Raw genomic sequence first — 27,441 nt, forward strand, 5'->3', positions numbered from 1 at the left:
CACTAAAGATTTTTAATTAGAACTGTTCTCTGCTCCCCAGGAAACCAGGGCAAAGCTAGGGTCTAAATGCACTACACTGTACACAACTTACAGGCTGCTTCCTTCTGTAAACCGATGTGCTCCTGAAGGGGGTGTGGTTCCACTCTTAGGTGCACTGAACAAGACTGATCACAACATGCATATACAAGTGGCTAAATTCTGCAGCCTCTACAACAGAGCAGCGTTCCAGCCAGCCACGCATACAAGTGGTGGAGTTTTCCCCCACAATGATGGCTTTTTGGTGATCAAAAAGCATTGAGTCCAAACGTGCCTCAAGGGTGTGGGCAAAAACCGCCAGCCAAGGATACTGTTACAGTTCAGGGCACCTGCATTTCCCTTCTATGCTCCAGCCAAGGCACTTAGTCTTCTGGCTCTCCAACCATCACCTCTTTTGGGTGAAGTCCCACCTTTCTTCCCCTCCTGAACAGGGTATTTTCAGGTTGCACTGCTCCCTGCCAAACAGTGAGCTCCTCAACAAAGACTGCCTAAGCAGAGTCAGCTAATGGTGTCATTGACACAGTTAAGTTACCACACAGCTTTCTAGTTATTTGAGTTTATTGTAAAAGCATTACAGAGAAAACAATCAAAAACTACACACATGCTAATGAGCTCACCAGAGATCATCCCCAACAAGTGCTGTGGCCAGTGAATGTCCTTCAAACCCCACACAGTGTCTTCCTGTCACTACAAGCTGGAAGTTACTCCTCTATGCAGTTTGGGCCTCTTGTTCCAGGGAGTAGATACTTCCTAGACCAAGGTCCCACCCCAAGGGTGAAGTTTTAGAAGATCATGCCTTCCTCCAGACCTTTACATTCCCCTCTTCCCAAGTATTTCCTAACAACTAACAGTTTATTCTTTACTTTAGCCCATTGTTTAAGAGAGTCCTTTACAGCCGGTAGCACTGCCCAAGGCTTACATTAATCATGACTCCTAAGCAAGTTACACACAACCTCAAAGAAACATTTGCAGTTTTAATGCAATGAGCTCCTAGGATACTGAAACATAGTTCAATAAGGTTTGTCTAAGATATCGCAAGAAATTGCCATACCTGTCACAGATGAATTAGCAGTACCCTCTTCCCCTCTGCATCAAGGCTGTCTTGCATGTGTTCAGCTTGACCTGGTACTGATCTCCAGGCATTGCAGTACATGACACATATTGCTGGCCCTTCAGCTGGTGTTATTGGACCAGCTCCCCTAATGACTTCACACCAAAATTAAGAGATGTGAGAGGGCTGAACCTTGTACAGCTGCAGAGGTAAAGGGCTCTAGAAGTGTGTTACCCCAAAATGGCTTACCAATTCCCTTAACCTCACCACCCAATGTGGTCTTACCAAGGACTCACTCACTGCGGTGTGGCTACAAGTGAGAAGAAAACACCTGTAGTTATCCTATAGTAGATAGTGTTTTCACCCCTCTATAGCACACTACAACTGCAAAGGTGACCAGACAAAAGTGGACATGATGTGCATGCAGTTTACAGGGAACTTTGGACCCAGGCCACATGCCTTAGGAAGACTGGTGTCTAGGCCCCCATACATCCATTTGTGGACTGTGGACAAAGGGAGAGGGTCACTGAGGGGGCTTACTGGCTGCCCTGCTCCCCTGCCCCAGATGGGACTGAGTATGGCCAGCTTAGCCCCAGAGGGAGGGCACAAACAGGTGCCCTGCACCAACACTTCCATCACAGGGAGCTGCTAAGTGATGCAGCCACCAGGCCAGAGCCTGTGCCCAATGGGAGAGTCAAGGGCAGCAGGGGTGAAGTCAGGCTGGCTGCTCTGAATGGGGAGTACAGGGAGGCTGGAGCAGACGGGATGTAGAGGTGGCTGCACTATAATGGGGAGCAGGGGACAGTTGGGGTGTCAGAGATAGGAGGGGGAGCAAGGAAAGGTACTGAGACTTGGCAGTGGGGGTGGCTCCAGGCTGGGAAGGTAGGTAGGTCCTGGTGGCTCATGTCTCTCACCATGGGTCACTACGCATGGCCCCAGCCTGACCACCCTGTTTCCTACCTGCTCCTCAGGAGCTGCTTCAGCCCCTTCTGATCCCACTCTTGCCTCAGCAGCCACAGAGCCCCATTCTGCCTAAGTCACTGCCCAGCCCTCGCCACCCCTGCCCTGGGAATAGAGAAAGTCGCAAGCAGCATGTTTGTGACATGCCCAGTATATTGAAAATTGCTGCTTTACAGGGAATGTTGCCATCACCACCACCTGGCAGCACTTCTTGTAGTGCAACAAAAAAGCATCACAGCAAACCCACAGTACATAAGACCTTGGTCAGTTCCTTGAATTAATGCAGGCATAAGAACTTCTCTTCCCTGCACATGTGTTCAGATAGCAGGTGAAGCACGCAGACAACTTCTTTACATGGATATTTACCTAAGGATTTTTTCCCCCATTATGTTCTTTGCACACAGGTTTTGCTCCACTGCGGCACATAGGAAGCCAGATTTAGCAGAGACGTCACCGCTGCATAAAAGGTTAGTTAGAACCAGTATCTGACCAGATCCGTTGACATAACCTGCATTACTTAGACAATAAGCCCCTGGGGGCAGGGGCTGCCTTTTTGTTCTTTGTACAGCACCTAGCACCATGGGCTCCAGGAACATGAATGGGGGTCCCAGCACTACGTAAAGACAAATAGCACAGGGGCTCCTCACTCCACTCACCAGCACCCAGGCTAGCTTCTTGTGCACTCATTACACCTGTTCATATTCCTGCAAAGAGCACACTCCTACACATTTCTATTCTTTCCCATCCTTCCGTTCTTGATATCCTCCACTCACCTATTTTCCTTAGCTCTCAGCTGCATGGGCCATCCCTTATCTCACATTGTCCAGTGCCACCTTTGGGTAAGAACACTGCTATTAGAGGCTGACTAACCACTACCTAATCCAGATAAATGCAGTTAGACCTATTGACCACACCTCAGACAAGGTGGTGCATCTTGTCACAGATAAATAGCTTCCCCCTCCTTTTCCCGCCCCCATTCCAAGTGTCAAAACCCATCAGTGAAATGCACATAACTTACAAACACAAGCTTCTTTATTGTAGGAGACACTTGTGTGCTCACACATCAAACCCCCGCCCCCCAAACTTAAAACTCTTTAAAATGTTGACAGTTCAGTCATTCACGTGCCAGGTGAGGAGGACAGAGAAGGGTATTTGACAGGTCCCAGCTGGGACTCTGCTCCAAAAGCCTACCCAGGAAGGCAGAGGGTATTTTCTTCCCACCCTCCAACTCTCCAGAATAGCCCTGGTTTCCTGAGCATGTGCATTGCTGCATGGAAAGAAGCCAGTGATGAGGCTTATTATGCAAGCATGAAGGTGCGGTGCTGGGATGCTCCTTCCAACAAGTTGCAATAAGTTAATGTGCATGGGGGTGGCTTGTTAGTCACCTCCAACACTCAATTATCTGGCACTGCTTCTCACACATACCATAGCAGGGCCCTTCGCTGGGGGCAGAGCTGTCTAAGATCTGTAGGGCTCCATCCTGCTGGGAGGGAAAGGGAGGATGGAAATGAGGCCCTGGGTTACCTGGCCCTCAGGCTTTCAACCATGCTGGAGATCAGGCTGCAGCAACTTGCCTGTCTTGTACTTAAAGCCAGGACTAACTTCTGCTTGCTGTCTCCATTCTGGCACCAGGTCTTTCAGACACTAAAGCATGGAGGGCAACAGGCATTTTACTTCTGCAAAGGGGCTTCTCAGGCAGGAAAAGGGCAACTGATCCAGCCAAGGGGAGAAGTTTAAGGCAAATCGTGTTACATTCATCTCAACCTCCCACCAGCTGCATTGCACATGGCTAAGACAAAGCATGTGTTGGGGAGTCAGATTCCTAGAGAGGACTTGGGGAAATCATTGATGTCAGAACATCCCTGAGTTAAGGGAGTGGAGAGCTAGGTGAGGAAGGGGGCGGGGGGCAGAGGCTTTATCGGTCCTGCCTCTTTAACCTTTCTATTGGGCCAAGGGATTCTCCAAACCCCAAAGTGGCCAAGCAGCCAGGAGTGTCCCCACTTCTTCCATAGCCTGTACCTTCCCTATGAAAGAACACCACATCTGAAACTCCCCCAGAGTTTGGGGCTTTGAGCTTCTGACGTCAGTGCCAAAGGTGCAGGAGGGAGAGGGAAGTCCTAGCAACCTGAACCCTGAGCTTCTCACGCTGGTGGCAACATGCTCTTGGCTGAAAAGCACTTTGCTTCTCTAGCGACCCTGCCTAATGGCACCAGCAGGGTCTGCCCTGGGTGAAGAGACAGTCGCTGAAAGAGGGGGCCTTAAAGAGAGGGAAGTAGAAGAAACTCTGCCCCTCTAGAGATGTGCTTTGTAAAGCTGGAGGTGCACAGCGAGGGAGCTGTAACCGCAGGTCACTCAGACCTAGCCACAAACAAGCTACAGTACTTTAAATTTCACAGGTCTCAACAGTTAAACTGGCTAGAAAAGAAAAACGGATTCATTGAAAATATAAATTTTCTTTGCTTTACAAGGTGGGCGGGAACCTGAACTCCATGGCACCACCAGCCTTTTAAAATAAAACTGTACAAAATTAGGACACTCGGGTAGGATCTGGTGTCACCAGGCGCTATGCCAGAATTAGTCAGAAATAACGTGGGAGCATCGAGCCGCTCTTCCACATCCTATGGCAAGGGCTACCTTCTCCCCACAAGAGAGTGGGGAGGATTAAATTCCAGGCAGGATTGGGGTCTACCATGTCCATTCGGTTCACATGCCCATCCAGCTGGCTTTGGGGGACGGATGGGGTATGGACTCCCAAGCCAACTGCAGCTCAGTCACTTTCAAACTTGATGGAATTGACCTGGGTAGAAATAGCACCTCCGCAGTAACTGCCTCTTTTCTTCTTTGTCTTCTCATGGCGGAAGGATTTGCCTTTGGTGAATTTCAGTACGTTGTGGGCCTTTTCTCCCCAGTCGCCTGCAGCTCCTTTCTGTGAGATAAAGAAGAGGGGGGCCAGGTCAGCACTCAACAGCCAACATGGCAAACACTACGTCCTGCTTTGTATACTACCCAGTAACGACTTCCAAGGGCTAAAAGGAGTTTTCACCCAGTTCCTCTGTGGGAGGGGCTGGGAGGTCCTCACAGCCAGAGCCCATGTATTTCCCAGTAGAGCCTCCTGGTGGGAGAGATTCAGATTGGAGAGCTCCCCACAAGCACCATGAAAACCCTTTCCCAGATGACCTGCGTTCTCGGGGCAAAACAGGCCAGTTTTTGTTGCTCTGGCTGGACTCGTCCCTACCTTTGCATCGAATGAGTTGTTAGCTACACGGGAATCCACCTCGATCTCTTCCTCTCTTACTCGTCGGAATGGAACAGCTGGCTGTTAGAGAAAAACATAGGTCACCTTAAGTCAATACCTGCACATGGCCTTCTCTTGGCTGGCCTACATAACAATGCAGGACACTAAACTGGGGGAAATTCTAGTTGCTCCCTGGTCCAGTTTTCCAGGCCACATGAAATTGTGATCCTTCCCTTTGACAGTAAGGACAGTACAGAGGGGATCCAGAGGGAGTCTATACAGTCATCCTCACCCAGAAAGATGCTGGGGTCACAATGTGCATCTTCTGTGGGCTCCACATTAGGGGCACTTAGGCTGGCTGAGGAGGGGGAGACTATCTCCTGCAGCCTCGACCACCAGGGAAAGCAGTGCAGATTTCTGGGACTGAGAGACAAGAAAGATTCAGCACGTTTTCTCCTCACTCACCTGCTTCACCTTGGGAAATGAGTGTGGCGTTCTGGTCTTGGTCTTAATCTTCTTACTGTCTGGTGTCTCCAATTCCTGGTCATCTTCGCTCTTCCGCTTCTTCTTAATCGAACCTGCTAAAAACAATAGCAGTTAGACTTCAATGGGACCAGCCTCCACCTGGGGAAGGGGAGCAGAGTCTCTCTCCACTGGGACACAAGTCAGACTGAGGTATGCTGGCACCGTGAGCATGTGCTGTCTGGAGTAGGGTGGTACAGGAACAATGACAGACACTCCACTAATGGCCAATCTAGAGCAGCAGCACTGGATAAGGAACTCTTGGGCAACCATCCTCTAGTGTGTGGAGGTGCTGCTGGTTACATGCAGAGTTTTGTTTAGGAAACCGCTTCTGGAAGACGGCTCCACATAAGCTCTGCCCTCCAACACCCACTGCCTGACAGACACCCTTCGTGGCTGGCACAGATTACCTCCATTTGCTTTTCCCTTCTCCTCGCTGGAGCTCTCGGAGCTACTCTCACTGCCACCCGCTGGCTTGGGCTCTGGCTTCTTTGTAGCCGGCGATTTGGCTGCAGGTGTGGATGAAGCCTTTGGTTTCTCTTTCACCAAGCTGGAGCTGTTCTGTGCCCCTTTCCCTGACTTCAACCCGGCGACTGGAGTCCCTGCTGTTCTGGGCTTCTCGTCATCATCACTGGAACTGTCAGACGAGCTGCTGCTACTGTTAGCGGCAGTTGCTTTCTTCCCTGCAGCAGCTTTAGTGCCCCCTGGTGATTTGCTGGCTGGTTTCACTGCTGGTTTGCTCTGCTCCTCCTCACTGCTTGAGCTGTCAGAATCTGAGCTGCCGTCTTTGGGGCCCAGGGTGCAGGGTTTGGACCCTGGCTTAGCTGTCTTGCTGGCTGGCTTAGCTGGAGGGGCTTTCTTCTCTTCCTCAGAGCTGCTATCTGAGTCAGAGCTGCTCTGGGCTTTCTTTGCCACAGCAGGAGGCTTCTTGGCTGCAGGTGGAGCTGGTTTGACTGCAGGCTTTGCAGGGGTCTCATCCTCAGAGCTGTCAGAATCTGGGAGGGAAGTTTCCAATACAAGAAGATGCCAATGAGAATAGCCAAGTACTGAACACACTTGTTCAGCCAGACCAAAATAGACAAGCAGGAGCAGTAACTGGAGTCCCTTCTACACTAGTACCTAAGCAAAACCTGTTTGGTTTGGGACTCTGTGAAAGGTGCAGAATAACAGCCTTAGAGATTTATGGGATCTGCTTAGAGCAGGTGTAGCATGGGCAGCCGCCATCTCTTCCCCCCACAAGCACATCTCAACTCTGACCCTCAGAAGTGGCTCTTCCAAGTCAACGGGGAGCTCAGTCTCCATGTTCCAAGTGATGCTTTACCTCTGCTGAGACAGCCACAGGGGGACAAGCGGTTGTGTCAGACACCTGCCCACTAGGAACTGGACTTAACCACACATACTGCCAAACAAGAATGATTTTTGGGCCCTAGCAACATGGCTGAAGAGCCCTGGGAACTTGCCACTAGCACAGAATCAAATGGCACTAAAAATCAGAGCTGAGTTGGGGCCATTCCTGTTCCCACCCCTCAGAAGGGTGGTTTACAATTTCAAGGCAACACACTGCACTAGCTGCTCTTAAACAGTGCTGCAGCTCTTTAGTGTGGTTTACAAGCACTCTTATGGACAGTGGCTGTTGGAGAAATGGGTTAGAGATGGGACTGTCCTCCTCCTTCCCTTGTATTCTTCCCACTGGAGAATTAAGTTCAGCCCCCTTGTGGCTTTTCATCCAACAAACAAAAATACATGCCGAACAGCTCCCCAGTACCCTGTATTTCAGCTATGCGGCAGAGGTGTAGGAGTTGTGAGTGATGAAGCATTAGCGGGTACCTGTTTCCCCACACTTCATGCCCAAGAGAATGGCACTTTGCATGGGGTTGGTTTTGCATGCTTAGCTTTTATCATCAGGAATTGGTCAGCAAATATCAAGTCTGTTTGATTAGACAGTGTCCCTGTGCCTCTGTATTCTTGGTACCACAGCTGGGAACACAGACTAGGAGGGTAGGCACGGCACTCACACCTGCTCAGTAGTGGTGGGGGTGAGATCCCCATCCCTTCCTGTCCTGATACCTGAGCTGTCCGAGGAGGAGCTGGAGCCTTTCTTTGCTTGTCCTGGCTTGGCAGTACCCTTCGCCGGTTTGGCAGGACCCTTCGCTGCAAGTGATTTGGCAGTGAGCTTGGTCACTACCTTCTCTTCCTCAGAACTGGAATCTAGACAAGAGAAGCACATCCGCAAGTGTCAGTGCGTTTCAGGGGTATACCACCAAGTGAGTCCACCAGGGACCCCAGACAGTAGTCATTTTAGGCAAAGCTGTGGCCTTGAGCCTCACACTTTACGGAGGCACCACTGCCACTCACCGGACTACTATCGTCAAGTGAGGTGAGGCGAGGCCAACAGCAGAGCCAGAGAGCACCACAGCAAGTATTCCTGCCTATGTTCCTGCCCCCGTCCCAGGGAATGGAGGCAACAGGAGCTGGAGGACTTAGGGCTGAGAATGTGCCCTAAAGATTTCCATGTTTCTTCTTTGCTGGGAGAATGAGGAACAGCAGCAGGAGGTAGGCCCACCCCTTCGTAAGAGTGCGTGCAGTGAGAGGGCGCTGAGTGGATGTGGAGTAGTGTAGAAACTAGGGGACTGAAGAAAGAGTATTGGCTTCACTAAAGAAAGAGCAAAGAGGGAGGAGAGAGCCAGGAAGGAAATAATGGAGAGAAAAGAAAAAGTGTGTAGTGGGGATCAAAGAACAGAATGAAACAGAGAGAAGGGAATCAATGACAAAAAGAACAGGGGAACAGACTGGAGTGAACTTGGGAAGATGGAAAGGACACCATTTGAGTTTTCTGTTCCACACTCCAGACTGTGTTTTAGCAGTGGTCCAAATGGAACTGAAGATTTATTTTAAAAAGGTTCCTCTTTCTCCCCACCTTGGACCTGGCATAAGGGGGATATTTTTCACCTAGAGAATTGACACCTGGTTCCAACCATGACTCTGTTATGGAGGACCTGAAAAGCCCAAAAATGGATCCAAAACAAGAACTCCTAATCCCACCATAGGTACTTGTTAGGGAATACCCTTCACCACCCTGCAATCTGCAGACCTTCCTGGACTAGTCACTGTTCTTGTCTGTGCCCACTCACTTGTGCTTCCCACCACATCAATACAGGAGGCTGCAGTTTTCAGAGGCAGCCCTTTACCTTGCCATGGACACTGCAGGGAGCTCAGACTCACTCTCACTAAGAGTCCTAGCAAAGAGGTGGTTGGGTCCTAGCTGAGTGACCCTGGGCTGAAAGGGGACATGTGCAGTCACTGCATCAAAAGTTCAAATCCCTGCTCCCTCACTCACCGGAGTCACTGTCCGAACTGGATCCACCCTTCTTGATGGTCACAGTGGGTGTTGGGGCAGGTTTTTTTTTAGCCAGACTTGCTTTGGCTGCAAGAGAAATAATTACCATGAATCTCACAAAGCACTTTTCATCCAGGGATCTGCAAGAGCTTTACAAAGGAGGGTAGCAAGTATCAGGGGGGAGCCGTGTTAATCTGTATCCGCAAAAAACAACAAGGAGTCGGGTGGCACCTTAAAGACTAACAGATTTATTTGGGCATAAGCTTTCGTGGGTAAAAAACATCACTTCTTCAGATGCATGGAGTGAAAGTTACAGATGCAGGCATTATATAATGACACATGAAGAGAAGGGAGTACCTTGCAAGTGGAGAACCAGTGGTGACAGGGCCAATTCAATCAGGGTGGATGTGGTCCACTCCCAATAATAGATGAGTCTTTAAGGTGCCACCAGACTCCTTGTTGTTTTTGTAGATACAGACTAACACGGCTACCCCCTGATAGATGAGGTGGTGTCAATTCCAGGAGAGGCAAAACTGCTTCTGTAATGAGACAGCCACTCCCAGTCCCTATTCAAGCCCAGATTAATGGTGTTAAATTTGCAAATGAATTTTAGTTCTGCTGTTTCTCTTTGAAGTCTGTTTCTGAAGTTTTTTGTTCAAGAATAGTGACTTTTAAATCTGTTATAGAATGACCAGGGAAGGGGGGGTCATAGCTCCAGCCACAGGAGAGGCGGGGGTCTCAGGGCTCCGGCTGCCAGGGGAGGCAGGGGCCTGCATCTGTAACTTTCACTCCATGCATCTGAAGAAGTGAGTATTTTTACCCATGAAAGCTTATGCCCAAATAAATCAGTTAATCTTTAAGGTGCCACTGGACTCCTTAAAAAAATAATAATAATAAAAAAAGAGGGTGGGTTATTAGCCTCTTGGACAGAAAAGACAGGCAATTCACCCGTGGGCAGCATTGCAAAGAACTCAGGACTCCAGATTCCCAGCCCCTGAGATTCCTAACCACCTGGAGTAGGCAGATGTCAGGGCTCCTTGTCCCCTTGCATGGCACACTACAGACCAGGCCTAACTTGCAGCCCATTCTTGGGCTGAGAATGCAGCATCGCACATGAGCACATGCTCCCCTACTCAACATACGCGGGGGGGATCAGATACAGAAGGGATTTTCATTCACATAACCCAATACATTAACCCAATGCAAGGCCTCTGCCAACTTCAATAATGGGCCAGACTCATCCCTGGCATAACTCCACCAAAGTAAATGGAATTCCAGTACGGTTTATTTGACCTCATGTCCAAATTAGAGATGGGACTGAGCACAGTCTGGAACTCAAGCTCAGCTCCTGGAGCCTGTTTTGGGACAGATATTAGCTGCTCTGAGACCTTTAAAAAGGCAAAAACAGCAGCGTAATCCACAATTGTCAGGTAATTTCAGAAGCCACTCTGTGGCCAGGAACCGACTGCACCCCACACAGGCACTTCCTGCACAATCTAATATGACCCCTTCCTAGCCTCCCTCTCCCCACTACCCACCTGTCGTTCCCTTCTTGGGTGCCTGCTCCATTTCATCGCTGCTGTCCGAGCTGCTGTCTGAGGAGTCACTGCTCTCGGCCTTTATCCCAGGAGCCTTTGCAAGAGAGGGCTTTGCTTTGCCCTTTTTTGGCTCTGAGACCTTTGGGGGTGGCACCGCACTGTATGGACCTACAAAGACACAGGATCAGCGGGGGCACCAATGCAGACACACCAGCCCTGCACATTGGCAAATACGGCACGCGTCATGCTGGACTTCTCTGTTTTAGCCAGGCAACAATATAAAACAAGCCAGTTATGCTACTTGCTCCTAGTCACTTGCACAGTTGTGATCAACGGTTTTATATTCAGTATGGTGGGAGGGGACATCCCCGAAGTATTGCCACTCCTGACTCCTCCAGCAACAGCACCACTCCCCTTTGCTGTGGTGTCACTGTAGCATTCCTCCCTTTTAGATTTGGATGGCCTAATCCAGTTTCTCAAATGCGGGCACCATGGCCGCATGCGGCCACCAGGGGTTTTCCCTACAGTCACAGCAGTTTCCTGGGCAGTGGAGGGGAGGGAAAGCATCCCTGTTGTTCCTGCACGTGCCACCTCTCTGGAGAGACAGGTGGACCGTGGAACACACGGAACAAGATGTGGAAGTGAGCGGGGTGTGTGTGTGTGTGAAGAAGCGAGCAGTGGGGGGTGAGAGGGGTGTGAAAGAGGAAGCAGGGGTAGGTGTGGCGGGAGAGTAAGAAGGTGAGCGGCAAGCCAGCAGCAGGGCGAGGAGGCGGGCAGGGGTCTGGCTACGAGTGGGGTAGTGAGGAGGTGAGCAGTGAGTCACCCAGTGAGTGGGGGTTCTCATGGTGGGCAGAGGGGGTGTGTGGGGCAGGGGAGTGAAGAGGCAAGTGGCGGGGGTAAGGAGGTGAGCAGTAGGTGGGGGACCGAGGAGGGACGCAGGAGGTGAGCAGCAGGCGCATGGGCAGTGGGTGGACCCCCCTTTGGGGAGGCTAGCCCCCACCTCCCCTGGCAGCCGGAGCCCTGAGACCCCACGTCTCCTCAGCGGCTGGAGCCACAAACCCCCAACCCCTCCCGGAGGAGCCCCAAGCTGGCCGAAGCCCCAAGCTGCCCCCCCCCCCCCCCCCGATCTGCCTGGAGGAGCCCCAAGCTGGCTGAAGCCCAGATTGCCCCCCTTGAGGAGCTCCAGGCTGGCCAAAGCCCCAAGCCTCCCACCTGCCCGGAGGAGTCCCGGGGCACTCACAGCCATGCCTCCCCTCCCCTCCCCAGACCCAAGCCGCCCAGATATGTTTTTCATTATTTGGACTTCTGAAGTAAATTTAAAAATGCTTTGACATAACAGAATTGTTGTACAGATAACCACTTTTACCAAAAAAGCAAAAGAAACAAACAAAGACAAGAATGTGCACAGCACCATATTTGTGTTTCTATTCTGTTAGGTCCGGTAAAGAACAGAGACAACTGTGCATTGTTCATTTACTGCTCTGCGCCTCAACTACCCCCCCTCCCCGCCAGGTAAAGAAACCCATCTACATTTCACGCTTGCTTCTCTCTGTTTACTGGAGTCCTAGGAACTGTTATACTAGACCAGGGCACGGGGTCCACCTAGTTCATTACCCAGCCTAATACTGGCCAGCACTACTTGCTTCAGAGTAAGGTGCATGAAGCCCTATAATGCACAATTATGGACTGATCTACCCACAGGCAATTTTCTTCCCAACTCTAGGCAGGCTGGGAATCATGCGCGAGAACAGCCTCTAATAGCTCTCTGAAGAGCAGGATGCTCAGAGACAATGACCACATAAGAGATGCAACCAACATAGTTTTCACCTCAAGAGAAGGTCTGGGTTTGAGGTTTAAGCCATGTCTCACCTGGCTGCAGCTAGAACACAGCCCCTGCAGTTCTGTGCTTGCTGCCGCCACCACCACTCAGTCTTCTGGGCCACACCAAGCAGAGATGGGCAGCTAAACCTCTCTAGGGCTAGCAGTGGCAGAAGGCCTCCTCTCCACAGTACCAGCAATGGTTTCTGGTACTCACCGGGCTTCGGCTTTGATTTTGAGGCTGGCTTTTCATCCTCCGAGCTGTCAGAAGAGTCCTCACTGCTGGAGCTCTCTTTGGCAGGGGCTCTTGCTTTACCTGGGGGTGCCTGGGTGGCTGCAGGTTTGGGCAGTGGTGTTTTCTTGGGAACAGCCTTATTGCAAGGAAGACAGACAAATACCTTCCTCGTTAAGGAGACTGAGCTTTGAGAGATAGGTGCTGCCCAGACATCACCCCTACTCTGTGTTAAGAGAGTCCCCTCTTCACTGGACATCAGATTTGCAGGATAGAGCCAGGAACTAGGGAAATTTCTCAAATGCCAGGAAGCACATTACAGGCCTCACCATCAGAGCATCAGGATTTCTTACTTCACATTAAATTCCTACACGGGAGACTCTTTGGCTGAGAAGAGGCGAGACAGAACATTAGTAGCTAGAGAGCAAGAGAGATGGGGCACCACCACTCACTGTCAGGGGTGCTGAGACATTAGCAGTGAGGTATCTGGGAGAAGTGAGAGCTCTCTGGGGGAGGTTTCTAAGAGCTCCCCCTGTTGGGGTCCAGCTCTATTTCAGGGAAGTTGCTCTAACACTCTCCCCAGTGGGACTGCAGAAGCAGTGCAGGAATTTGTAAGGCTGGTAGAGTAGCACATCTGGCAACAGGAAAGCAAGCCATACAGAGGGTGCAACATGCAGAAGCTAAAAGGGGTTCCTGGCTCAGAAAAGAGGAATGGATCACCCAGTAGCAGAGAAGACTGTTGGTGGGGTTCCTAAGACACAAAGCCCCAGCAAGATGTTGCAAAAACCTACAATGACTGCATGAGCGTGCACTCAGCTGCTGTGCAGTTTTGGGGTTACTTTACACAACCCTTGGATCAAGGACAGAGAGACTCTTCGATTTCTCACACCAATGGAGTCATCCATGCTTGTGTCACCGTTTACCTTTGCTGATGCAGCCTTTTCCTTGTCAGAATCCACACTACTGCTGCTGCTGCTTTCTGCCTTGCCATTGGGTGCTTTGCGGGCAGCTTTACTTCCTGCTGGAGATAAGGCAAAGAAAGGGTTTAGAAAACATGAGAGGTAAGGAATGGTAATCACGCTCAATGCAAAAAATGTCCTGGACAGCACCAGCTCCCCACTCTGCACAAGGCAAGACTCTCCCAGCCCTCTCCTGGGAAGCCACTCATTCTCCTCCTGTTTATCAGGACAGCTCTAAACAGCCTCTCTGCAGACTGCTTTTTTCATTATAGACCAAACAGGCCTCTAAAGAGGATTAGAGGCATTTTTTATTATAAATCAGCAACACAATTTGAACCTGCTATTTTCAGAAATGGGTTGTTACTAAACTGAATTTTGACATTTAGACCCTCACACTTGATCGCCACCAAAATTCCTCAGAAATGTTTGCTATACCAACAGCATGTGCATGAACTTGTGAGCAAAAATCAGTTTGGCATAATTCCTTTTCAGTCGACTAAGTACAGAAATGAAGAGACATACATTATAGTTTTAACATCTATTGCTCCCTAATATTCAATTCTGTAGAGCATTTAGTAATCACTTTATCATACTAGAAATAAGTTGTGTGCAGTCTAGTTGTAGACGCGTTAGTCCCAGGATATGAGAGACAAGGAGGGTGAGGTAATACTGGTCTAATAAAAGATATTACCTGACCCATCTTGTCTTATATTAGAAATAAGTTAATCATAAGTTATTTTTCCTGTAACGTGAAATAATGCTCATTTTCTTGCATGCTTAGTACTTGTTTTAATATACATAATACTCTGAAGTTAGAGCAGAGTTAACAGAGGTGATGGGTATGGGTATGGGTGTGTGTGTGTGTGTGTGTGTGTGTATTTTACAAATAAAGAGAGCAACACTAGTTAGATGAGGTGGTGGTTTATGACACTCATGTTGGTTACAGTTGAAGGAGTCTCAAGAGCTCCATGCCAGCTTCCTACAATCTCCGCATTATTTGCCAAGAATCAAGTGAAGAAAACCTGCATGAAGCAGGTGAACAAGGATTGCACAGAGTAAGGGAGGCAACAGCCATTACAAAGAAAAAACAAGATAGCAAATAGAGGCCATTGACAGAATTGAGTGCATCTTTCATTCAGAACAGCATATCAGTCATGTGAGACAGAAATTGCTATGCCCATTACACTGACAAAGGCAAAATCGAGAAGTTATAGAAAACAAGAATATCTGCAACTGATATAATCACATGTGGCAAGCTGTAGTGATCCCAACAAATACAAGACAGTCCCATGCTTTGAAACTCATGGCCTGGAGATGCTGTATGCTTTGTCAAGAAGTGCACTCTAAACAGACTCATTTCTGTAACTACACTCAAGATGAATGAACAGATAATGAAGGCAGCTGTATTTGACCACAAAATGAGTGTTTGTTTAGCTGGAGTAAGTGACCTCATAGCTCCTGAAGGCAAGTACTACGTGACTTGTTACATCCCATTTATGAAGTCCGTGATGAAAAAGAGTGAGGGCACCACAATTACTGACACAGCAATGCTTTGGCTTCAAAATGAGCTTCAGCATGCAACCAACCAAAGTCATGGCTTGGCAATATTACTGCAATCTTGCAAAGAAAATTGGCGTGGAAATTCCACACTCCTACATCTGCTGTAGATCATCATACACTGGAAAACTCCAAGCTCCTATTAGGGATTTATGTCATTTTATTGCCTGATCAATTGGCTGCTGAGACAAACTCTTAGTTTGAATCAAGTATAAATATGTACCCATCTCACAAACAATGGATTCTTGCCAAGATGACCAGATGGCTACCCCCAAGATGACCTATTTCTGTCACAGGTAATATGTTGCACTGAAAATTCAGGGAGATGCTTTGTCCCACACTGGCCACAAAGATTTCAGTATCAGCAAGGATGATGCAGCCGCTTGCATTGTAGATAGCCTGTACAACTTTAACATGTGTGCTTAACTTGTGTGAATTAAAATGTTTACTAATGTTTTGTCATGAAAATATTTTCACTCTTTTTAAAAACAGATGTTTTGAGATTATGTGTTCTATTTGTACACTTTTCTTTTAAGGTGCGAATGCTCAGGTTATAAAAGCCATGTAAACAAGCCCTTTCATGGTTGTTTAATGTATTAAAATATGTCCAGTACCTCTTGCAAATAAACTGAAATTCAATAGCTTTATAAAAAGGTTGTGCATATTTAATCACTTATTACATCCCACAACTCATTAAGATCCCACAAAAATATGTTGATCCTAAACTAAAAGTAAATAAAGATGACTTAAGTGATTTCCACGTGTTACTTTGTTCTCTCTGTAGAGGCCTTTATACACAACATACAGCTTTGGAACAACCATATTTGGATTCCGTACAACCTAATTTTCTTAAAAAGACTACTGCCAACTTTAAACAAAAAATGTCTCTTACCGTTAACTTTTCTGACAACCCGACTAGGCTAGTACCAGTTGGGGGAATTTATTGTGACACCACTGATTCCAAGTCCCATAACTATAGGTTGAGGGTTAAGTTTAACTTAAGTTAGTGTTGGCTCAAAGAGTGGAAAGCATTAACAAGCAGCACATGGCCCAAGCAATTAGTCAGGGATTGGTGACAACCACTGGATCTAGTTAGGCCATGAGATAACTATCCATTTAGGACCAAATTCAATTAACCTGTGATCAGATTTATATCTGGATTTCCAGAAATCAAAGCCTAATATATGCTACTAGTGCAGCCCCAGGTCCCCATCATCAGTGATCCTAGCCAAACAGCAAGTTGGACTGGGTCACCTGAGTGGCCATACTAGGATGGTATCTTCTCTACTGGGTTGTTTGGTCACCTAGACCCCAGGTTCTTCCCCGGGGTTTCCAATTCACACACATCTGCTCAGTGCAGCCAGGTACCTGATTTTGCTGTTTTGGCTGCCACTTGCTTCTGCGGCTGTTTCTTTGGTCTTTCATCCTCTGAACTGCTGGAGTCTGAGCTGGAGGAGCTCTTAGCCTTCTTCTGGGGCTGGGTTTTGGTGGCAGCTGGCTTGGCCTGGGCTTTGGTTACCTTCTATCGAGAGAGGAAAAACTAATCAGAGACCTTTCTAGTCAACAAGGCCTAAAGGGCCAGAGGAGTGAGAGACAGGACAACAGTCCAGCTGGCACACCCATTCTATACCGATTATCTGTACGCACTTCCAGTCAAATGTTAGACAACCTTGAGTTCGGGGTTCTTAATCTGCAGAGCTGATGCTTTATTTTAGGCGCATAACCCCAAATGTACAGAAAATTCCCCAAGATTCAACAGCAGGAGACACTTTTCCCTGCACCCCGTTACTTCCAAGCTGGAATGATCTCTCTCCCACTTAACAGGAAAGGGAGCAGATGTACCCAACAGAGACTTGAGGATGAGGAGAGCGAAGAGTCAGGGTGCCCAAAGAGGGCACTAAGCCCTCAGACTAGTGACTATCCCAGAGGGAAGACCACCACCAGAAAGGCATGGCTCCAAGTTGGGTCTGAAAATCCCAACACATGGATGATTATCCTAGATGGCCCATTGGAATCCACCCAGGGTCTCTTCCATGCACGTGAATTTTCAGAACCCAACCCAGAGCAATCAAACAGGGATGGATTTGGGGTTTGTAGCTGCCTGGTGGTCCCCTTCCCTATGAGAAAGCGCTAGTCTGAGGGCTCAACAGTGCTGGCTGGGCACCTTAGCCCTTGTCCTCAGCCTTAATTGGGTACTGGTACCTCAGCTCCGTGTCTTGCTCATGAAGAACACAGCTCCAGATATTAATTCTCAGCTTGGTGGCATCAGCACAAAGGGAAAAGGGAGGAAATACTACTACTCTCCCCCCCGCACTAGTTACATGCTACTATTTAATTTACAGATGGTGATTAGGGATAACACCCTCTTTCTCCTGAGCATTTTATACACTGATTACTCTGGTGGCAGTGTAAACAAATGCACACTTCCCCTCGGGTTACAGGAGCAGGCCACAGCAGTATGTCTCAGTCTCATGGGAGAGAAGCAGATTGTAATACTAGATGGGAAATGCACCCTATAGATCTGCCTCTGCTTTCATTAGAACCAGTCCACCAGCAGATTGCATGTTACAGGACTAACTTATTCGTAGAGCTCTAGTCACATGCTGAGAGCTTTATAGAGAGCTAAGAACACGTCCTCTACCTCAAAGAGCTTAGTGTGTAAGCAAAAATCACCCTGAGTCTGGATTAAAGCCTGAAAAATAGAATAAGTGATCCAGGACCCATGCTCTGTAGCCAACCCCCAGCCCCAAGAGCAGTTCCAGTCCCCACACAGTGTTGGTCACATTTAAGATTCTCCATTACTGTGGTACGTGCATTGGAAAGGACAGGAAGGAAAAGCTGACCTGTGCTGGCTTCTTTTCTTCCTCCTCAGAGTCCGAATCATCGCTGGAGTCCTCGCTGCTGCTCTCTGCTTTTTTGGCAGGAGCCGCTGCCTTTGCTATCACCTTCGGCACAGGCGCTGACTTAGCTGCTGTGTTGGGGAGAGCAGACACTGATGACAAATTCATTCCCAGCCTCACTGCAGCTGTCATGTCCTGTTCAGAGACTCAGGCATATACCTCAGCTTCCCACAGAGTGCAGCAGAGGCCTCCACAATGACTAGCCAAGGGACAGAAAGCACTCCTTTCTTGCCATGCACAAGCTGTGCCACTGAAAAGGACACTCCCTGCACTGAGTGGTCATTACAGGATCCAGGTATTTTATCACATCATTTAAAACCAAGAGAGCTGCTTTTTGATGATGGGTTTCCAAAGAAAAGTATGGGCTGGATGAATGGACTATAAGGTGGATAGAAAGCTGGCTAGATCGTCGGGCTCAACAGGTAATGATCAACGGCTCCATGTCTAGTCGGCAGCTGGTTTCAAGTGGAGTGCCCCAGGGGTTGGTTCCTGGGGCCGGTTTTGTTCAATATCTTCATTAATAATCTGGAGGATGGTGTGGACTGCACTCTCAGCAAGTTTGCAGATGACACTAAACTGGGAGGAGTGGTAGATGCGCTGGAGGGTAGGGATAGGATACAGAGGGACCTAGACAAATTAGAGGATTGGGCCAAAAGAAACCTGATGAGGTTCAACAAGGACAAGTGCAGAGTCCTGCACTTAGAACGGAAGAATCCCATGCACTGTTACAGACTAGGGACTGAATGGCTAGGCAGCAGTTCTGCAGAAAAGGACCTAGGGTTTACAGTGGATGAGAAGCTGGATATGAGTCAACAGTGTGCCCTTGTTGCCAATAAGTCTAACGGCATTTTGGGCTGTATAAGTAGGGGCATTGCCAGCAGATCAAGGAACGTGATCATTCCCCTTCTATTCGACATTGGTGAGGCCTCATCTGGAGTACTGTGTCCAGTTTTGGGCCCCACACTACAAGAAGGATGTGGAAAAATTGGAAAGAGACCAGCGGAGGGCAACAAAAATGATTAGGGGGCTGGAACACATGACTTATGAGGAGAGGCTGAGGGAACTGGGATTGTTTAATCTGCAGAAGAGAAGAATGAGGGGGGATTTGATAGCTGCCTTCAACTACCTGAAAGAGGATGGATCTAGACTGTTCTCAGTGGTACCTGATGACAGATCAAGGAGCAACGGTTTCAAGTTGCAGCTGGGGAGGTTTAGGTTGGATATTAGGAAAAACTTTTTCACTAGGAGGGTGGTGAAGCACTGGAATGGGTTACCTAGGGAGGTGGTGGAATCTCCTTCCTTAGAGGTTTTTAAGGTCAGGCTTGACAAAGCCCTGGCTGGGATGATTTAGTTGGGAATTGGTCCTGCTTTGAGCAGGGGGTTGGACTAGATGACATCCTGAGGTCCCTTCCAACCCTGATATTCTATGATTCTATGAAAACTGCTTCACTGAATTGCTGGGCCCTATGGAACTGCCAGGCCCATTGGCTTAATCTGCTTTAGCCAAATCCACTCCTTCCTGGCCAGTGCTTTCTTCCTCTGCTGGATACAGTGTGTAAATTGTCTAGCTAGAAATCATGTTCCTAACTTTCTTTAGAAGATCAAGAGCAAAGCCTTGGTCAAATTCAGGATTGGGAAGGGCCAAATTAAGTCTCAGCTCAGTTTCCTGTTGCTTCATTCCTTCCTCCCCGACTCCTATGAGTTTGCTGTCTGCTCCTCATCTCCTGTGAATCTGTTCACAGCAACAACCAATGTGAGCATCCCGTGAGCTGGACAGAATATGGGTGCAACACCAAGCAAAGCTGAAAAGGGAAGCACTCTACACGTTACAAGTGAGGGGCCTAACCCAGGGGGGCACTGGAGGGGACACAGGACCTTGAGAGAGGGGGAAGTCGCACATCCTTGACAGAATACACATCAGACCCCAGTGCTTTCGTTTTCCTTAGCTGACCGCCAGCTGTCCTCCATCCACCAGGAGGTCTTGAGGCAGGGCAATACAAAGACAAGCCTGATCAATGGAGGCTAATGCAGGAAATTTCACTAAATACTTCCTGACTTGCTGCTCTGTGGCCCAATTCTCCTCTTTTGAGATTTTTTTTCCCCCCCGATTTTCAGATCATTTAATCCCTTCCTTGAGGGCCCTCACTGCAGTTACTAAGGCCATGTTTATACTTACAAGCTTACAGCGGCACAGCTGTACCGAGATAACTAAGATTGCTTGTTTATCCGCCTTATGCTGACAGGAGAGAGCTCTCCCCTTGACATAATAAAACTAGCTCAACTAGTGGTGGTAGCTATGTTGGTGGGAGAGCATCTCCTGCTGACATAATGCTGTGCACACAAGTGCTCATGCTGGCAAACTTTATGTTGCTCAGGGGTATGTTTTTTCACACTCTTGAGCAACATAAGGTTTGCCCACATAAGTGCTAGTGTAGATATGGCTTAAATTCAGCTCAGCCCTAGCATAAGCAGGCACATTTCTCTTCACTTCAATTAACCGGCAAAAACTTAAGCCAGGGCTGAATTGGACCCACTATACAGCAGCAGAACAAGACAGCATACTTTAAGCACCAGGGGAATTCTCCCTCTCATGTCATAAACCTAGTAAGTTAGACATGAAAAGGAGTTGAGGAAAGCGCACCTAGGAGCACTGGGCAATAGCAGGGGATGGAGAAGACTGAAATAGCATGTCCAAACACAATGAGATTCAGGGTAGTGAAGAACTGGTACTCCAGCACCAGCAAGCTGGATAACAAAACTTAAAATAAAAAAAATTCTTAATTATGATTTTAATTTAAATCAGCTTTTTATTTATATACAATGCTAGTTCTTCACTTTCTTCCCATTTTATGATCCTATTTCTGAAGCTGATGTTTTGTATTTATTTCTTTAGTTTCCTAATTGTTAATTACATTTCAGATTTTACATTAGCAGCATGAGCACGTACAGTGAAAAGTGCAAATGTTGGATGGTTGGGACAGATCCTACCAGAACTGAGATCAGCCAGTTCATGACTGCTATTCAAAGACCCAAACACCAACTGCAAAGCACCAGCTCTGAATCCAGCCTAAGAACTTTTCCCAAGTTACTTGGTGTGTCATTTGCCCAACCCAAAGGTTTTCTGCTAAGAAGTTTCACAGTGGATGCTCATCTATGCTGAAAAAGACAAGTCCGGGGCCTCATTAATATCTATACTGTGAGAACACCAACTCAAAATTGATAAGCAATTTTAAAAAGCAAGGTGGTGCAAATCACACCACCTTCCCACACATGAAACTTCCCCAAGTGAAAATCTTTGCTATTCACCTCCATTAGGGTTTGAAATCAACAGGACTTGTGTTCCTGCATCATTTAGGTGCCTAAATATGAGCACAGGAGCCTAAATAAGCTATTTTTGAAAATTCTGAACTGTGGATAAGCTCAAAGTAACTTTGTTAGTGTACTGGAAATCTCAACTTTTCATTAACAATAAAGCAATTTTGTTTTAAAGTGACAGACTTCAGACCACTAAGGGTTGCAGTTTTAATCTCTAATGCTGCAAATACTCATGCACGTTTTCCTGCCACCTCTGGGCAGTGGGGCTTTGGCACCCCCACTCGGGATGGTAGGGATCGGGTGGGCTCAGGCTTCAGTTCCCCCTCCTGGGTTATGTAGTAATTTTTTTTTGTCAGAAGGGGGTCGTGGTGCAATGAAGTTTTAGAATCTCTGACTTGGAGCATGAGTAGTCCTGGTTAAGTGAATGGGACCCTTCATGTGAGAAAAGTTAGTACCTGCCTAAGTATTTGCAAGATCAAGGTTTTTATTTTCAGTATTTTGCCTATAGCAGCTCATGTAAAATACCCTTTTAAAAGGCATTTTTAAAGGCAATTAAAACCATTTATAGTTTAGTTCAGTGGTTCTCAACCAGGAGTCCAGGGTCCCTGAAGCTGCGAGCAGGCTTCAGGGAGGCCACCAAGCAGGGCCAACATTAGACTCGCTGGGGCCCAGTGTAGAAAGCCAAAGCTCCACCTCATAGGGAGGAAGCTGGGGGCCATGAGCCCCGACACCTGGGGCTGGAGCTGAAACCTGAACAATGTAGCTTTGCAGTGGCCCCTACAGCATGGGGTCCCAGGCAACTGCCCTCTTGCTACTCCCTAATGCCAGCCCTGCTTTTTCTATGTAGAAAACTAGTTATTATGGCACAGGTGGGCTGTGGAGTATTTATAGTATGTTGTAGGGGCCTCAGAAAGAAAAAGGTTGAGAACCCCTGATTTAGTTCATTATACATTTTTGACTAAAATTGCAATAGGCCAAATTTTCCCATTAGTTTTACAAAGTCTCGACCTGATTTACATAAATTTTCAAAAATCAAGTGATTTAAATCATGATTTAGATCATTCTACCATGACCAACTACCAGGAAGAACTCATTGGAGCAGTCACGAATCTAATTCTACCTACATACTTCAGTGATGAGTGCTATAGAAAGCCCCATGATAGGTAATCAGTTCTGGTATCCGGCAGCTCACAGGACAACTGCAGTTAAAGCACCTATCCAGCGTCAGCCAATGTGCAGATACAACTTGCCTCCAGCTGCTACAAAGCCTGATTTATACTCATAGCAAGCTTAGTACTTTACTTATAATCAAACTGAGAAAAAAAACATTATGAAGGATGAGTATGTAAAGTGAAAAGTGCAAGTGATCGGGGATAGGTACAGATCTTACCAGAACTGAGATCCTGCAGTTCATGACTGCTGTTCAAAGCCTTAAACACAACCTGCAAAGCTCTGAATCCAACCTCAGAACTTTTCCCAAGTCTACCATGCCCACTTGCCCAGCCCAACGCCCTTTTGCAAACCCCACCTGGCTTCTTGGCTGTGGTTTTCTCATCTTCTTCACTGGAGCTCTCATCACTGCTCGAGGACGATTCTTTCTTGGACTTCTTTGCAGGGGGTCCATTGGGAACAGCCTTCCGTTTCTTAGCATCAGGGGATCTGTGGAGGAGAAAGACAGTTCTAAACAGTTTCTCCCAGCTCCAGAGAGTTTCCTAGCATTTCGCCTGTTCTACTACAAGCAAAGCAGCTTATCTCTCGAGAACACTGGACCCTCCCACATTCCTGTCCATTACTTGTATTACAATAGCACCTGAAGGCCCCAACCAGAACTGGGGCCTCCCTGTGCTGGGCACCGTACAGTGTAAGAGACAGTCCTGATGAGCTTACTATCTGAATAGAAAAGACAGACAAGGGGCTGGAGGAACGGATACTACAAACAGAATGAACAATGTGACAATTTGCCAATGTCATGTTAGTTCTGTGATTTTTCTTTTTTATATCTTGGTGGGCAGGGTGTTCAGTTGTACTCAGGTGTTTGCAGATACAGGAAAGGACTATTTGTATATTGTTGTGTGCAGTGGCAATGAAAAGTGGCTACAGCCTCTCAGTGAGGATTCAAGACCTGGTCCATCTGCACTAAGAGTTCTCTTTATACAACAGATAACTTAGTTCTTTAGAGCTATGATAAGATGCTAATTAAGAGGTCCTCCAGTTAAAATAACCAGACAAAGATTTTACATATAGTATGTTAAAGGATTTTATTAGCTTACATGGCTTATTACAGATGGTTGTTTTCAATTCTATTATTTTACAGTAGTACCTTTAATGCTCTTTAATGATGCAGCTGAAGGTGTTGATGATGCTTACACCAAAGGCTAATAAATTGAAGCCATAGGTTATATTTTGCATTTATACTCTCAAAAATGCAATCACTGAATTATGTATACTTTTATTGGTTCTTCATTTCCCTCTTTTCTGATAGTTGCCTTAATTTTAAGTTTTAATTTATGTTTTATATGTGCAATTAATTTTCAATTTTGCTTCTCAGTTCCTCTTTTGAAGGCATTAACTAGACTAGATAATACAAACAGAGGATTCTTACAATGGAGAAGTACATAATGTCACAACTGCCAGGTTCAAGTCATTTGCATACCAGTCTCCTCTACATCAGGGTGAACCTGCCAACTAAATAGATTTATTCAACACAAAATAAGGGATCTCTTTGTTCAAAAGACCCTGAATCTGGAAATATGTATCTTGGGTTTTAAAAACACACGAGGGAGCTGTGTAGAGAAAAACAACAGAACCTGTGAGAAAATGAGAAAAGCAGAACACTTATCTCCTCAGGAGTTTATCAGGATATTTCCTCTCTCTACACTAAGGGGTAGGAGATTCACATGCTGCATGACCTCATTTTCCAAGCATCTCTGGTGTATGAATAGTTTGTTTTAAACAAGATTCTCATTCTGGGGTTCATGTGAGAGATCAGATGGGGGTTCCTAAGCTCACTACACATAACCCTCTGAAGCACTGGCAGTTGCTTTAAGCATAACCACCAACCTCTGAATTCCTTCCTGAACACAGCAATTGAGGCAGCTCCCTTGGGATCATGAGCCTGCAGACCTTTCCAGCTTGCAGGAATACATTTCTGCTTCAAACTGCCCTTGGTCCCCCATGCTTCTTTCATCAGTTGTTCAGTCCCTAATAACCTCACCTTACGCTCACTGAATAAATTCTTGTCTCAGACAGCAATAAGCTCTGGTGTGGAATAAACAGACTCGGGGGCAGAGAGCAGTGCAGCACTATGGTGTGAGGATTTGGGGGTCATAGCGTAATTACCAGACTTGGATTCTAGACAGACCAACCAACCTGGCTTCCGTAGTACTTTTACAGCAATGTATCATAGCTGGGTGTGGACCAGCAGGTTGCAGGCACATGGCTCAGCTATGTCGTGAGGCTGAAGACATAGGGTCTAACTACTTAAAGTTCACCAATAGCTTCTTAATGGCCACAACTGGATTAGCTTGCAGCATGGCTCATTTTACAATTCTGAAAAACAAGTGGTTTTGTGGGGTTCATGCATATCTACTAGACAGTAACCACTAATAAAGAAAGAGGGAAACATTGTAATACCTTATTTTTACTGTTTCTCTAATCCTTTTAAGGTTTCCTGAACTATCTGGCCTATTTTCCCCACTCCCTAGCTCTTATCCTGAGATCAGCTGCCCTTTCAACAGCTGTTTTGTTGCCCAGCAGCCAACTTTAATGCACATTATTTTACAAAAACTAAGGATAGGTCTTCATTACACAGTTAACATGGATTCTTACCTGGTTTGAGCCTTACCACCTCTACCTACACAGAAAAACCTGTGACCCAGATCTGGAGTTCTTTAAGCTCAAAGTTGCTTATCCAGCTGGGGGTAACTGCCCAGTGTAGTCAGACCCTAAGTATGGAATACCAAACAACTCACATTTTAGCTTTTCACTTGAAACAGAGTTAAAAGTGGCTGAAAGGGCCATAAGCTGCTCCTGAAATGGCAGCCTGGAACTTTGTGGGCAGAAGGCAGATTAGAAGTGCCCTGCAAATATTTTTTAAAAACAGGCCTTCTTTATGATGGATACAGATGGCTGGGAACTTATTGTTTATATCTTTACCGCAGAAGATACCAGAAGCTTGGTTTCCCTGGGTTTTGCTGGAGCACCTCTGGGGAGTCTCAGGGATTCTATTGGGAGCTCTGTCAGTTTGCAATAGAAAGTAACCAAAAGAAATATTCCAGATATGGACAGGCTAAGTCTGTCTCAATAGATATTCCAGGAGGGGAGACACTTACTTCAGCCAGTAGTTGAAGACATCCAAGAGAGAAGCAGCATTAGGATCCTGGTCTGTCTGTAAACCAGAAACATACAGGAATATTAGCACTGACAAACCACACAGACTTCTCTAAGGAGTGCCTCCCATACTGTCAGTGGAATGGAAAACTCTGCCCCACAGGCAACTGCTTCTGCATTGATGTATAACAGGTGGTAGACTTAGCAAGTGGAACGTATTGCTCATAAAACACCTTCATAAGCATTAGAAGCTAAAGTTAAAAAGCCTCTGTGCTATCTTAAAAACGAGACAACTTGAGTAATTTAGGACACAACATTCCACCACCTATAGATTTATGAAAAACTAAGGCCAAGATTCTGCAGACACTTCGGCTACATCTGCACTAGGAGCTCTTTAACTAGTATACTATCCCAGCAAAGTGCTTCTAGGATGGACACAGCTTATACTGACAAAGCTGCGCTTTGTAAAAGCATAGTAAAGCCACTCCCCAGAAGTGAAACAAGCTACATCAGTGAAAGTGCAGCTTTGCTAGAATAGCTGTGTCTACAGCAGCAACTTCTGCAAGCATAGCTGTCAATCAGGGATCACTCCTCTTCAGACGCTGACCAACCCGACAAAGCTGTGTTGGCAAAAGTTTGTAGCGTAGACGTAGCCTTATTCTTAACTTTGCGCACTGAGTAATTTCATTAATGTTAATGTGACAACTCAGTATGTAGAGTTAAGCATATACTGAAGCCTTGCAATAATGTAACCTAATAGGAAGGGAAAATATCTACTTAACATATTGATTGGATAACAAAAAATATTCCGGAAGAGTTATCACTATTGGTATCAAATTATGAAGAGACAGGAAAAAGTGGGGAGAGAGCAGGGAGAGCTGCCGAAAGCTAGGGGGAGTCCTTCCAATTTTGCAATGACTTTCCACCGTTTTTGTTGCAATTTCAGTGAGGTTCTGTGCAGAGACTCATGTCTCGAATACAACATACAGCTGGCCTGAGAGGAAGGTAAATGTGAAAGTACAGCATATGGGTGGAGGGAACTTGCCCCAGGATTCTCAATTTATAATGACATGAGTCAAACACTCCAGTTGAATGCACAACCCCCTACCCCCCGCCCCCCCCCACCCCACCCCACAAAACCCGTCTTTCCCGGTCCTTCCCTGTACAGGTACCTCCCAACTGCAACCTCCCCTCTCCTCATGGCCCCCCGGCACAGTTCCCCCTCCCCACCAGAACCCCATGCCTTCAGGGTCCTCTCCCAATACAACCCCCCTACCCTCAGGGCCTTCCTCCCACACAGCCCCCCAAGGTCTCCCCGGCACAGTTCCCCTGCAGGGTCCCCTCACTTCAGCCCCCCCGTCCCCTCCCTCGGGTTTCCCCCGAGCCAGCCCCCGCTCCCCACACTTCAGGGCCCCCCCTCACCACTCCGGCCGCCCTGCCGAAGGCCCGCGCCGCCCCCTCGAAGTGGTTGTCGCGCAGGAAGGCGAACACGAGCGGGAACAGATCGCTGGGCACCACGCGCGACTCCGCCATGCTTCCACGCCGTCAGCCGGCCGCCCCTACCACGTGTGCCGGCCGGGGGAACGCACTACGTTGTGGGGTCATAGGTCAAACGGAGCCTCGGAGGGGGGGATGGGGGCGTATGTATCCGC

General features: G+C 47.4%; 1 protein-coding gene across 4 annotated transcripts; it reads right to left on the reverse strand.

The window, feature by feature from the left end:
* Positions 1-576: 576 nt before the first annotated feature.
* NOLC1 (nucleolar and coiled-body phosphoprotein 1) lies at positions 577-27,441 on the reverse strand. Of its 4 annotated transcripts, none has more exons than XM_034776185.1 (14): positions 27,212-27,441; positions 25,792-25,847; positions 22,989-23,119; positions 18,089-18,213; positions 16,614-16,767; positions 13,653-13,750; positions 12,715-12,868; positions 10,680-10,847; positions 9,142-9,228; positions 7,872-8,012; positions 6,215-6,799; positions 5,748-5,863; positions 5,283-5,363; positions 577-4,973 (listed from the first exon to the last, which is right to left on the reverse strand). In XM_034776185.1, the coding sequence occupies exons 1-14, from the start codon at positions 27,320-27,322 to the stop codon at positions 4,815-4,817; spliced, it is 2,166 nt and encodes a 721-aa protein (XP_034632076.1). In that variant the 5' UTR covers positions 27,323-27,441; the 3' UTR covers positions 577-4,814. The 4 variants fall into 4 exon arrangements, with proteins under 4 accessions (XP_034632076.1, XP_034632075.1, XP_034632073.1 ...); XM_034776184.1 differs by having other exon boundaries at positions 13,653-13,747; positions 18,089-18,216; XM_034776182.1 differs by having other exon boundaries at positions 18,089-18,216; positions 27,212-27,440.

The sequence above is a fragment of the Trachemys scripta genome, chromosome 7 (genome assembly GCF_013100865.1).
Source record: "Trachemys scripta elegans isolate TJP31775 chromosome 7, CAS_Tse_1.0, whole genome shotgun sequence".
Taxonomy (NCBI): Eukaryota; Metazoa; Chordata; order Testudines; family Emydidae; genus Trachemys; species Trachemys scripta.

Coding starts and splice junctions, on each gene's coding strand:
- NOLC1 (XM_034776182.1), bottom strand. CDS start 27,322: ATGGCGGAGTCGCGCGTGGTGCCCAGCGATCTGTTCCCGCTCGTGTTC. Junction 25,848..27,211: donor TCGGCAGGGCGGCCGGAGTG/GTGAGGGGGGGC, acceptor TCTGGTTTACAG/ACAGACCAGGATCCTAATGC. Junction 12,869..13,652: donor AAAAGGCTGCATCAGCAAAG/GTAAACGGTGAC, acceptor CCTTGCAATAAG/GCTGTTCCCAAGAAAACACC.